Genomic DNA, 13,007 nt, shown 5'->3' on the forward strand with positions numbered 1-13,007 from the left:
AAGCCATTTGCACATAACAAAAGATGTATTTTATAAAAGTAATGGTTGAACTGAAATGTAGTTAAGAAGAAGTATATTAATAGTAAAATACAATTAAGAAGAAGCATATTAATAGTGAAATAATTATGAAGCTCTAACTTAAAATGATTTTTTTATTCATATCAAACTTAATAATGCAAACACATTGGCATTTGGCAATAACAAAAGTCCCTTTAGAAACACAATTTACAAAGACTCATAATTTGGTCTCTAGAAACATGAAATAGCAATAGGTGTAAATATATGGTACAAACTACTAATAATTATCAATAGCTTTATTAATATTAATCAGTCCATGCAAAATGTAAGCACCATATATATATATATATATATATACACACATAAATGAGCAAACCAGTGATATTTTAGGGAGCAGGCTACACAACCCAAAACACTGTTGCTGCATGTAGGTTTTATTTTATTTGCATTTTATCTTATATTTTGGAAGTGTACATCCAGATTCCCCCCCCTTTAATTTTCTTTGGGTTCCCTTAAGCTATAGCTTGCTTAGCTCATAAGGAAATCCGGCCCTGGTTCTGGGGGCTCCTGCCCTCCGTGCTTCGAGTGCCCGTCCCTGGGACCCTCGGACACTTTCCCCGCGGGCAGAGTGTCCTTTGCAGCTCTGCTCCGACAGAGGCTGGTTGAGCGCTGCCCCCTGGACTACACTTCCCAGAGTGCACCGCGCGCGGGGAGAAGCCCGGCCTGGAGCTCGGACCGGGCCTTCGCCGCCTCGCGGGGCCTCCAGCGGCCTTGCCCGCCCGCCCGCCCGCATGGAGAGCCCCGCCGCCACCTTCAGCCTGGCCTACGTGGTGCTGGCCGTCTGCTTCGTCTTCCCGCCCAACGAGTTCCACCTGGCCGGGCTGACGGTGCAGAACCTGCTGGGCGGCTGGCTGGGCAGCGAGGACGCGGCCTTCGTCCAGTACCACCTCCGGCGCGGCGCCGCCACTCTCCTGGCCCACGCCCTGCTGCCCCTCGGTGCGTGAGCGGGAGGCAGGGAGAGGGGGCTGCGGGGGGAGGAGGGGAAGGGCGGGCCCCTCACCATTTGCCTTATTTCTTTGAATTACTATTATTACTATTATAACTATTATTACTTTATTATTATTAATTTATTTGGATTATTATTAATTTATTTGGATTATTATTAATTTATTTGGATTATTATTATTATTTATTTATTTGGATCATTATTATTAATTTTTGTTTCTTTGGATTATTAGTATTATTTTTTATTTCTTTGGATTATTATTTATTTCTTTGGATTATTATTATTATTATCATCATCATCATCATCATCTTTGTATACTGCCCCTCACGGTCCAGTGCCAGTGTATATGCCACAGAAGCTATAGCTTAGGGCCCCATTCTCTTGGGGGCCCCTAAAATTTTTAAAAGGCAAAAAAAATGGACAGTCATACCTCGGGTTGAATACGCTCCGATTTGAGCGTGTTCGAGTTGCGCTCCTCGGCAACCCGGAAGTAACGGAGCGCGTTACTTCCGGGTTTTGCCACTTGCGCAGGCGCTCAAAATGACGTCACACGCTTGCGCAGAAGCAGCAAAAAGTGATGCGCGTGCGCGCAGATGTGTCATCGCTACTTATGTTTACTTCTACATGTGAACGGGGCTCCGGAACGGATCCTGTTTGTATCTAGAGGTACCACTGTATTTCACTATTAAAAAAAATCCTTCCAGTAGCACCTTAGTAAAGGTAAAGGGACCCCTGACCATTAGGTCCAGTCGTGACTGACTGGGGTTGCGGCTCTCATCTCGCTTTATTGGCCGAGGGAGCTGGCGTACAGCTTCCAGGTCATGTGTCCAGCATGACTAAGCCGCTTCTGGCGAACCAGAGCAGCGCAGGAAACGCCGTTTATCTTCCCGCCAGAGTGGTACCTATTTATCTACTTGCACTTTGACGTGCTTTCGAACTGCTAGGTTGGCAGGAGCAGAGACCGAGCAATGGGAGCTCACCCCGTCGCGGGGATTCGAACTGCCAACCTTCTGATCAGCAAGTCCTAGGCTCCATGGTTTAACCCACAGCGCCACCCACTACTGAGCATACTTAGTCCTTATTGAGTTGTTTTTTGTTCCCCTCCCCTTAAAATTCCCATTTATTTAAAAAAGTACTCCTGCAATCCGCGTAGCACCTTAGAGACCAACTAAGTTTGTTATTGGCATGAGCTTTCGTGTGCATGCACACTTCTTCAGATGCCAATGTGGTGTCTTCCATAGTTCTAGTTACAGGTAGAGCCGTGTTGGTCTGCCGTAGTCGAAACAATTTTGTTATTTTGTTTTGACTACAGCAGACCAACTTGGCTACCTACCTGTGACTAGAACTATTAATATATTTCTTCTTAACTGTATTTCAGTTCAACCATTACTTTGATAAATTACATATTTTGTTATGTGCAAATGGCTTTAGATACCTATTCAGTCTATAAATTACCATATAGCATACGTAAAAAACAGCTGCAATTTGTTGTTGACAAAGGACAGCTGGACATATTAAGGACCCCATTACCTTCAGTAGCACAGGGCCTCATCAAACCTAAATCCGGCCCTGCCCTCACCCCAGGATCACAGGGTGGTTTGCAATATTAAAAGCGCAAAAACGCAGGACATTCTGTGAACGTCCTTGCGACCTCTGGGTATAGATGTAAATTCAATAAATGAAATAAAAATAGTAACAAACAAAAACAATGCCCTCCACAATTGGAAAGTCCAGAGATGGTTGAATCAAGCCAAAGGCCTGGGAAAGGAGGAATGTATTTGCCTTCGCGAAGGCATTCCCTATCTTTAGAGGCCTGGGGAGAGGGCCCCACGAACATGTGCGCTGGGGAAAAGTTCCTAAGCGGTTGCTCCCTTTTTTTCTGTTTCTCCTTTGCTGCTCTCTCTTCACCGTTCTACACCTGTATCCCTAGAAAAACTAAGCCTGCCATGTAAGGTTTCACTTTGCTTGTTTGCTTTGAGACGCATGTAAAAGAGATGGTTGGAAGGGAAGTTCAAGTAGGGTTCTCTGTGTCTCCTCCCCGACCACCCTATCACAGTGTAGATAGGGCACAGTTTTCCGGGGATGAAAGTGCAGCAGGGGGAAGAGTGTTTACAATGAGAGAAGGATATGTGGAAGTTCAGTGTCTGAAATGTGAACTGTCAAGATGTTAGGTTCTTGTTGGAAGCTTTAAGTGTAGCCTTATTAGACTATACCGATTGGTGGGGTCTGTGTTGCGCCCAGGAGGGAGAAAGGAAGTCAAATGACACCGAGGTTGATTCAGAGAAAGAGTTTATTCTGCTCTCCGGATAGCAGAAGGCACTTGCGTGGTCAGTTCACAGCAAGTCCAAAGAAATGAGAAATTTCATGCAGTATATATATCCTCCAGGCACCCTCTCCGCTCTTCCCCAGGAATCCAACCACGTCAGCTTATACACGTAAGTTGACATCCATGACCATAAACAGATATTCCTATTCCGGTACTCTTGACCATAAAAGGTTGTTCTTGTTCCTATGCTCTTATCTTGTGGCAGGAGGTCACCAACTCTAAGAGCACTCCTGGCGCCGTTCCCGGGTCTCTTGTCAGACCTGATAAGGTCTGTGTGTCTTTGTGGTCAGGATGTAAGATAAGATCCAGACGTGTCATCCCTGCTCCACTTGGAACTGGCAAGGCCATCCATTGCCGTCACGGACTGATAAAGGAGAGGGCTTTGAGCACTTGTTTATACAGCTGGCTTTCTGTTTATACATTGACTCAAGAGCTCAAGTTAATACATTTTAGAAATGCTCCCTTGGAGGAGGAAAAATGGGGGTTTGGGGTCCCGTTTCAGACTGACTGCCCAGAAACCCATTATTTCATAAGTAACACCTACATGTATGTCAGGTTATTTTCTCTCTCTCCTAAAAGTACTTTTTTTCTCCCTTGCAGGTTACTATGCTGGCATGTGCTTTGCAGCGCCCGAGAAACAACTTTGCAATTTTTATCAGGCTCCAGAAGGCTGGAGGGTCTTTTTATTGCTGGCTGTTCTTGCCCCAACCATTGCTGGTATCCTAATATATTACTGGTCACGAAATGGCTGGAATAACCACCCATTAGTCAAGACCCTTTCCCTTTATGCCCTCCCACAGTCAGGCTGGAGGGCAGTGGCTTCCTCTATCAACATCGAATTCAGGAGGATTGACAAGTTTGCTACGGGAGCCCCGGGAGCCCGAGTCATTGTTACAGACACGTGGATCATGAAAGTGACCACATACTTTCTACATATTGTGCAGCAGCGAGATATCTTTCTAACTGTGGTGGACTCCAGACAGCATGAACTCTTGCCAGACTCAAACATGCCTGCACAGTTCCTCACAATTCGTGTTGCCAGTATTAATCCTCATGTGAAACCTTTTACTATCCGGTAAAATGGGCATTTTTTTAAAGTTTTGTCAATGTGATCTCAATACAATATTCCACTATCTCTTGGTTAGAGCTGTTTTTTTAAAGCAAGATTGCCTAAATGTGATAATTTGGTACAATTTGTTTCAATTAAATATATTCAGAGCTCAGGAAAACTTGGGTAATCATAAGAGTTTCAGAGGTTTTAAAGGTCTGTGTTGCCTGTTGCTCACAGGTTACTCAAGTGAGGGCATTCCAGAGGATGGGTGCTAGCGCCAAGAAGGCCTATTTCCATCAAGTGACAATCTGTTGGCTGTGAAACAGCCAATAGGATCTCCTCTGATCATAAAGATTGGCTTGGTTTGTACTTGTGGGAGGTGGGCTGCTAAGCATCCTGGTCCCAAGTTGTTTTGGGCTTTAAATAGCCACAAAACCTTGAACTTAACCAATGCAGATACTGTACTTTTAACACTGGTATATTATGTTGGACACCTGAGTGTTTGCCCGAGTGTTAGACACCTGAGTGTTTTCCCTAGCATAGCTTGAACCACTTAATGGCAGGATATCCGTGTTCAACCTAGTCATTTTAAAAGTGCTTTTCAAATCAATGGAGGAGACTTTAACAAAACATTTCCCTCCAGTTTGTGGAGGCACAAATGGATACATAAAACGTTGTGAGTCATATGCAAACTCATTTGATGCTAGTGAGAGTTTTCAGTCATCTAAGACATTTAAATAACCCACTGAAAAACAAAAGTTGAAATTTGGTTGTGATTTTTTTATATAATATGCTGCAAAAACAGTATGGATTTGTTTGTTCCTAGTCTGTAATTAAAATGAGATAAAAGTAGCCTTGGTATTTGAGACTGTGTCTCCTTTCCATAAAGCTCATGTATAAAATACAAAGTACAATTTCTTTTACACTTGCAAATGGCTGATATGAAACTCTATCTGTCTTAGGCTGAATTCAACAGAATATGGCGAACTGAGAGAAAAGCTCCATGCTCCCATCCGTAATGCTGCTAATGTGGTCATACATCAGAGCCTCAGTGACTTGTTTCTGGAAACCTTTACCTCTTTGGTAGAGACTAATCAGGCATACAGTGTTTCAAGCAATCAGGTAGGTTCAAGATTGGAGATTATAACTTATTTTTTCGTGTTGCCTTTATTTCACAGTTGGTGGAGTGTGGGCAAGTTGGTAGATTATGACTAAACCTAGAGTATGTTGCCAAATACCAGCTTCCCTGTTGAATATAAATAGCCTCAGGTTAATTGATAAGAATTAATTGATAAGAGTTAATTGATAAGAGGTTAATTGATAAGAGTTAATTGATAAGAATAATGATCTGTTGTGAGCTTGACGGAAGTGTACAAAAGATGAGCTTTCCTGCTTTGGCTCATCTTCCTTTTTCTTTTTTCTTTTCTTTTATCTTTCCCATAATTGCTTGTGTTCTGTGTCATGTACTTTGATATTTTTTGTAGTTTTTGTAGTTTCCCCCACCCCCATTACTATTAAGGAATTTTCCTTTGTAATGTTGGTTGTCTATATTTATATGTACCTGTTTATATGTACCTGTTAAAAGCAAAATAAAAGTTATTAAAAAAAAATAGCCTCAGGTGACAGGATCTGCTTCATATCTTCTGAAGTACTGTATTTATCGCTCTATAGGACGCACCCAACCATAGGATGCACCTTGTTTTAGAGGGGGAGAACAAGAAAAAAAAATTCTCCCCCTCTCTGCTCAGCGCCCCTTCAGCGAAGCGGCAGGAGAAACGGAGCCCCTTCCATTTCTCATCCCACTTGGCTGAAGGGGCGCTGCGCAGCTCTCCCTCTCTGCTGAAGCCAGGAGAGTCTTGCTCTCCTGGCTTCAGCGAAAGGAACCTGAAGCCTCCAGAATGCAGCGGGAACTCGCACCGACCCCTCTCACTCTCCAGGCTTCAGCGAAAGCAACGCGAAGCCTCCAGAGTGCGGAGGGAGCGCTCCCTCTGTGCTTCGGAGGCTTTGCGTTGCTATCGCTGAAGCCAAGGAGACTGCATTTGCTCCATAGGACGCACACACATTTCCCCTTCATTTTTGGAGGGGAAAAAGTGCATCCTATAGAGCGAAAAATATGGTATATCTTAAGCATGCACTTGGCCATTTAAAAACCAATATTTTGCATATAGCAAGTTCAGCAATGGGGACAATATCCAACTAAACTACACAGTTCCACTAATGCGAGCACTTCTTGCTGCACAGCAGAACGTTCCTCCCCTCTTCTCAAGTATCCCCTAAATTTGACGGGGGGAAGCTCAGAACCTATTTGGTGAATGTGCAAGGAAAGGAGAGGAATTTCTGCTGCAGAGCCAAAAGTGCAAGCAGAACTGTTCAGTTGAATTCCATCTACTATAAGTTTTTAGTATCCCTGTGTGAGTGACTGAAACAGGCTGTAGTGAAGTTGGGAACTTTTAGCAAGTTAAAACTTTGGCTCATGCCAAAGGAGAGCATTATGGGAGAGCCAAACACTATAGAATTCTGGGAAAGTGTATCTGGTTCTTTAATTGCCGAATTTTTGTCTTCAGAAGTGTAAATTGGGTGTCTCCTTTCTCAGTAGGAAAGGGGGTTTCTAGTTGATGTGTGCTTCTTGACACCTGGCTGTCCTGGTGGATTCAATGTGAATGGGTTATCTGGTTAATTTACAACTCAAATAATCTGGTTGTCTGTGGGAATGCTTTAATCTTCAAGGCCCCTCTGATAAACAGGATTCAGCTGTCAAGTCTCCTAACAAATCTGAGTTATTGTTCTGCTATCTAACCATTGGCGAATTGCTAATTAATCTAAAGAACTGATTGGCTTTTGAGGAGACTGTAGAAAATTTCCTTCCAGGAACTTTTAGTTTGTTTATTTTTGGATCCAATCCTTTATCTAGATGTGTGTGCTTTGTTATGACTGGTTCTTTGGGCATTGACAGTTCAGGGAGCTTCAGGGTTTTCAGTTGCAAAGGCCTGCTTTGGAAGCATTTTGGAAGCAGTTTTGGAAGCAGAAAGGAGACAGAATAGTTCCTCCAAAGTTACCACAAGCAAAAAACCCCCATGTATTTCCCTTTAGCTTTTTAAAGAAATGTTCTAGTACTGCTGGAAAGATTGCTTCTGTCGACAGGTGTCTTTTGTACAGGTACTGTAATGAGCTGGGATTACAGGTAAGATCTCTCCCTTACAGCAGGTGCTTCTAATCTCAGCTCATTCCATACAGTGAAGATACCAGGTAGCCTGGTATAGGGAATCAAATACTTATTTTACTCATTATAATGCACATCAATCTCTGACTTATGTCTTCTGGGGGTTTTCCTGTTGTTGTTCTGTCACTCACAGCTACAATAAACCTACCATTAAAATTATGGACTGGTCATTTCTTTATCAGAGGGCAAACGGGCAAATTTAGCAGGGGATCAAATACTTTTTTCCTTCACTGTATGCATAGCTAGGCTTGTAAAAATTATGCATCTTCTACGTGAGCCAACTGTTTACTCAAATGTAAGTCCAAGCGGCTTCATTGGGATTTACTTCCAAGGAAATGTATCTTGGATTGTGGTTTTTAAGGCATTAAAAATATTTTCAAAGTCATTTTGAAAAACACTTGCTGGAAATTCAGCTGATGGGAGGAGTTCTCCTTCAGTGGGTGTCAAAAAGCTTTAAAACTTTTACTGAAAATGTTCAGGGGGGTGGGGAGCTTATAGCTAAGTAGACAGATTGGTAAGAAAGACTCACCTCTAAATAGAATAACAGCTTTTTCCAAGGAACAGCTAGCTTTGTTGTTGTTGTTGTTGTTGTTGTTGTTGTTGTTGTTGTTGTTGTTGTTGTTTTGTCATTTAGTCGTGTCCAACTCTTTGTGACCCCATGGACCAGAGCACACCAGGCACTCCTGTCTTCCACTGCCTCCCGCAGTTTGGTCAAACTCATGCTGGTAGCTTCAAGAACACTGTCCAACCATCTCGTCCTCTGTCACCCCCTTCTCCTTGTGCCCTCCATCTTTCCCAACATCAGGGTCTTTTCCAGGGAGTCTTCTCTTCTCATGAGGTGGCCAAAGTATTGGAGCCTCAGCTTCAGGATCTGTCCTTCCAGTGAGCACTCAGGGCTGATTTCCTTCAGAATGGATAGGTTTGATCTTCTTGCAGTCCATGGGACTCTCAAGAGTCTCCTCCAGCACCATAATTCAAAAGCATCAATTCTTCAGCGATCAGCCTTCTTTATGGTCCAGCTCACACTTCCATACATCACTACTGGGAAAACCATAGCTTTAACTATACAGACCTTGGTTGGCAAGGTGATGTCTCTGCTTTTTAAGATGCTGTCTAGGTTTGTCATCACTTTTCTCCCAAGAAGCAGGCGTCTTTTAATTTCGTGGCTGCTGTCACCATCTGCAGTGATCATGGAGCCCAAGAAAGTAAAATCTCTCACTGCCTCCATTTCTTCCCCTTCTATTTGCCAGGAGGTGATGGGACCAGTGGCCATGATCTTTGTTTTTTGATGTTGAGCTTCAGACCATATTTTGAGCTCTCCTCTTTCACCCTCATTAAATGGTTCTTTAATTCCTCCTCGCTTTCTGCCATCAAGGTTGTGTCATCTGCATATCTGAGGTGGTTGATATTTCTTCCAGCAATCTTAATTCCAGCTTGGGATTCATCCAGCCCAGCCTTTCGCATGATGAATTCTGCATATAAGTTAAATAAGCAGGGAGACAATATACAGCCTTGTCGTACTCCTTTCCCAATGCCTTGCTGTGGCGAAGGGGCTTGAATAACTCGGAGAAGCTATGAGCAGGGCCACCCAAGATGGACAGGTCATAGTGGTTGTTTTGACTAAACGTGATCCACCTGGAGCAGGAACCGGCAAGCCACTCCAGTATCCCTGCCAAGAAAACTCCATGGACAACAGCTAGCTAGATGTCATGAATTTAAAATTCACCATGCGTATACATTTTCTCATGAGTAGCAGAACCCAGGTGCAGATGACTTTTACCCAGCAACAGCCTAAGGTGAGAACACCCCAAAATCATGTCACTAAGTGGCGTTTAAATTTGTGGCAATCATTTGTGTTAACAGTGACCGAAAAAATTAGTTGGTTACTTCAGACAGTTCATTAGTTTCTTTCTCTCTCCCCCCCCCCCCCTTTTGTGTGCTTATGACATCCTGTCAAGTGTCATGTACATTGATGGCACTATATATTAAATAAAACATAATAATTATATTGTGACGTATTTTTTTCCTCTCTCTGTCTGCAGGAGCTAGACCCATGCATTGGGTGTATGCAAACTACTGCAAATGTCAAGCTTCTGAAGAATTGTCAAGAGCCGAATGAAGGCGAGTGCCAACAATGCTACTGTCGTCCCATGTGGTGCCTGACTTGCATGGGCAAATGGTTTGCCAGCCGGCAAGACCAGCAGCACCCAGAAACCTGGCTTTCAAGCCGCGTGCCTTGCCCAACCTGCAGAGCCAAATTCTGCATTTTAGATGTTTGTGTTATACGATGAACAGGTCCCGGAACACTCCTTTAATCTGAATGTACTTCAAAGGTGGATGAATCCACCTGCTGTTTACTTTTTATTATTCTGTTCATGGGGACTTTATCTTTGTTGTCTTTCTGATTATTTTTCTATTGGTTCAGTTTTTTTAATTGCTGCAACCAAACAACGGAAAATGATTATTTTCACCAGCTTTGGCTACTCCCTTTGGTTACATTAAATATTGAGTGATAGTTTAGAATCGCATCAGACCTCTACTGAAGCAGAATTAGGGAACCCTGTGGCCTTCAAAGCTGTCCTTTCCACTAGTGGAACAGGGAAGAGGCAATTTCCATTGATTACGCTGCCTCCTCCCATCTGCTTTGGAGGGTTGGGAGAAACACAGGGGTGAGGGGGTGGGTTGCCAGAAATAGTCTCCCCACATAACCTAGCAGTGGAGGGAACAGTTCTGGCCACTATCTTCACGAGACCTGTTCAGGTTGAAATACGTAGCACAAAATGGGGTGATCATCAATTTAACTTTTTTGAGCAATACAGCCAATCAGTTCAGCTCTTGGCTACATAGCATATTAGGAGGAGGAGGAGGAGCCCATCTGCTCAGTAGTGGTTGGGGGCTTGCCTATCAAACAATACATAACCAGTCTCATCTGGGCTGGTGAACTGATCACAATTGTATTATGCCTGAAATCAGAATAAAAGTCGCAGTATAAAAGTACATGTGTTAAGGTTTCAGGAATCTAGTATTACATGGATGCTTTCTCTCTTGAAACAGAAGTCTCAAATACTTGCCCTGGAATAGAACACCTGATTTTGCAAGAATAAATGTTCTATGGGCTTTCCCCCTTGTAAAGTTTATTAAATAAGATGTATAAGTACCATAGTTGGCTGGGATTCTGGGAAATATGGGACAATTTCTGTTAGTCATGGAATATGTATCAGAAAATCTTTAGGTCAGAACTTTTTAATGCTTGTTGCTGCCCCAGCTTCTAAAGCTTGGGATTCAGATGAGACACCAAATAGACCAATTGTGCATGAGATACAAACGATTGTAAATAGATTAGTATCTTAAAATGCAATCATATTACTTTGTAAATCAATATTAATCTTTATGGCATCTCTGCACTTGCTTTCCCTTGATCTTCAGAGGCCTCCCATTATTAAATGAGAAGGATGACACTTCACTTACCCTTAATGTGTGTGAAATTGAACTTCACTTATTTAAAATGCCTGCTGATTGGATTTCCCCTATTCCCCCCTCCGTAACTTGTTTTCACATGTATGAGATATGTTCTTAACCTTACTAACCTTGAGGCTAGTCTAGCTGACATGCAGTTACTATTCTTCCTACTACTGTGATGTGGGAAAATACAACAAGCCATAGTAAGTCTGTTTACATTCAGTTCCAGGAAACAAGAAGACTTGACCACTGTCTCATAAATTGAAACATAATTCTGATCTGTTGCTCATATTAAGGCAGAGCCTTGTGGTCTCATTATACAAGGGGCAGGTTTCCCTGAGCATTTTGAACTCCAATAGCACCCAGTTGGGTTGCGGGTGGCTCTGTGGGTTAAACCACAGAGCCTAGGGCTTTCCAATCAGAAGGTCAGCGGTTTGAATCCCAGCGACGGGGTGAGCTCCCGTTGCTCGGTCCCTGCTCCTGCCAACCTAGCAATTCGAAAGCACGTCAAAGTGCAAGTAGATAAATAGGTACCACTCCGGCGGGAAGGTAAACGGTGTTTTTGTGCGCTGCTCTGGTTCGCCAGAAGCGGCTTAGTCATGCTGGCCACATGACCTGGAAGCTGTACGCCGGCTCCCTTGGCCAATAAAGTGAGATGAGCCCCGCAACCCCTAAAGTCGTCCGCGACTGGACCTAACGGTCAGGGGTCCCTTTACCTTTACTAGCACCCAGTTGCCATCTGGGTGTACACCATTAGGCTGGAGCTGCTATCTGCCTCTAATGCATTTGTACTATTCCAGCAGAAACAGAGGGACAAGTCCCTGTGGATTACAGCTATGTATTGCCTCGATAGACAAGGTCACAGTGGTTATCAGGGTTGTGAAAACATGGGTTGCATCTGCATTGCTATTTTGCTGGTCTATGCCCTGATATTTCCTTTGATAGATGCCTCTGCCTAGTTGCCTTACAAGTACCTGTGCGTCTTGTAGAGCAACCCACTGGAGGGGAACCAGAAGCAGGCACTGATCTGCAGTTTCAACTCTTTTGTCTTCCACTCACTTGGTAGTGATATAAATTGGAGGATTATCCAGCTCTTGCTTGTGGGATCACCCTGCGTTTTTGCCGGAGGGTTGTTCAAAAATTGTTTTGTGTTCTGTTATTTTGCCATTGCACGCTATTTCCCCAGCTACCCCCATGGAAATTGGGCAAAGACTCCGCACTGTGAAGAGACATGCAATTCTAGTTCTCAACTGTTATGGGTAACTGCCATGGGGCAACTGCCTGTTTCCTCATTATTGATCCTTCACTCCAGGAAGTAACTCATGTTGTGATCTTTTAGTGGGTCTTTGAGGGTGCTCTGAAAGAGGCTCCACTCTGAAGGATTGACAGGGACACACTGTAAACATTTCTCCAACATCTCTTTCTTGTATGAAATAAAAGATCATGTCCAGGGTCCTCTGTAATACTACCTTCTTTGTCCCCCGTCCCCCCGATGTATTGCAACCTTCCATGTTTTTTCACTTCCTTAGTATACATGAACTCATTTTTGTTGCTTCTGTATTTGCTTATGGATAATTAGCAATGCACAAACCCTCCGGGCAGAAGAGAGAGAGAGAGTGTGTGTATCTGTCCCAGCTCCTGCCAACGTAGCAGTTCGAAAGCACACTAATGCAAGTACATAAATAGGTACTGCTGCAGCGGGAAGGTCAACGGCGTTTCTGTGCGCTCTGGTTTTCGTCATGGTGTCCCGTTGCACCAGAAGCTGTTTAAATCCTGCTGGCCACATGACTTGGAAAGCCGACTCCCTTGGCCTGAAAGTGAGATGAGCGCTGCAACCAGTTTCCTTTGACCAAGCATAAATTGTGCAGGGGTCCTTTACACCATTTCTCTCCCTCTCTCTCTCTCTCTCTCCCTCTCTCTCTCTCTC

The 13,007-nt window shown here is 43.6% G+C and overlaps 1 protein-coding gene across 1 annotated transcript; it reads left to right on the forward strand.

Annotated features, from left to right (window-relative positions):
- Positions 1 to 746: 746 nt before the first annotated feature.
- Positions 747 to 12,640, forward strand: TMEM129 (transmembrane protein 129, E3 ubiquitin ligase). The gene is made up of 4 exons (XM_081191838.1): positions 747 to 1,014; positions 3,951 to 4,425; positions 5,364 to 5,523; positions 9,664 to 12,640. Exons 1-4 carry the CDS (start codon positions 810 to 812, stop codon positions 9,910 to 9,912), a joined length of 1,089 nt encoding a protein of 362 aa, XP_081047964.1. The 5' UTR covers positions 747 to 809; the 3' UTR covers positions 9,913 to 12,640.
- Positions 12,641 to 13,007: the final 367 nt, after the last annotated feature.

The sequence above is a fragment of the Podarcis bocagei genome (assembly GCF_964188305.1).
Source record: "Podarcis bocagei genome assembly, chromosome: 4".
Taxonomy (NCBI): Eukaryota; Metazoa; Chordata; class Lepidosauria; order Squamata; family Lacertidae; genus Podarcis; species Podarcis bocagei.

Coding starts and splice junctions, on each gene's coding strand:
- TMEM129 (XM_081191838.1), top strand. CDS start 810: ATGGAGAGCCCCGCCGCCACCTTCAGCCTGGCCTACGTGGTGCTGGCC. Junction 4,426..5,363: donor GTGAAACCTTTTACTATCCG/GTAAAATGGGCA, acceptor TATCTGTCTTAG/GCTGAATTCAACAGAATATG. Junction 5,524..9,663: donor ACAGTGTTTCAAGCAATCAG/GTAGGTTCAAGA, acceptor CTCTGTCTGCAG/GAGCTAGACCCATGCATTGG.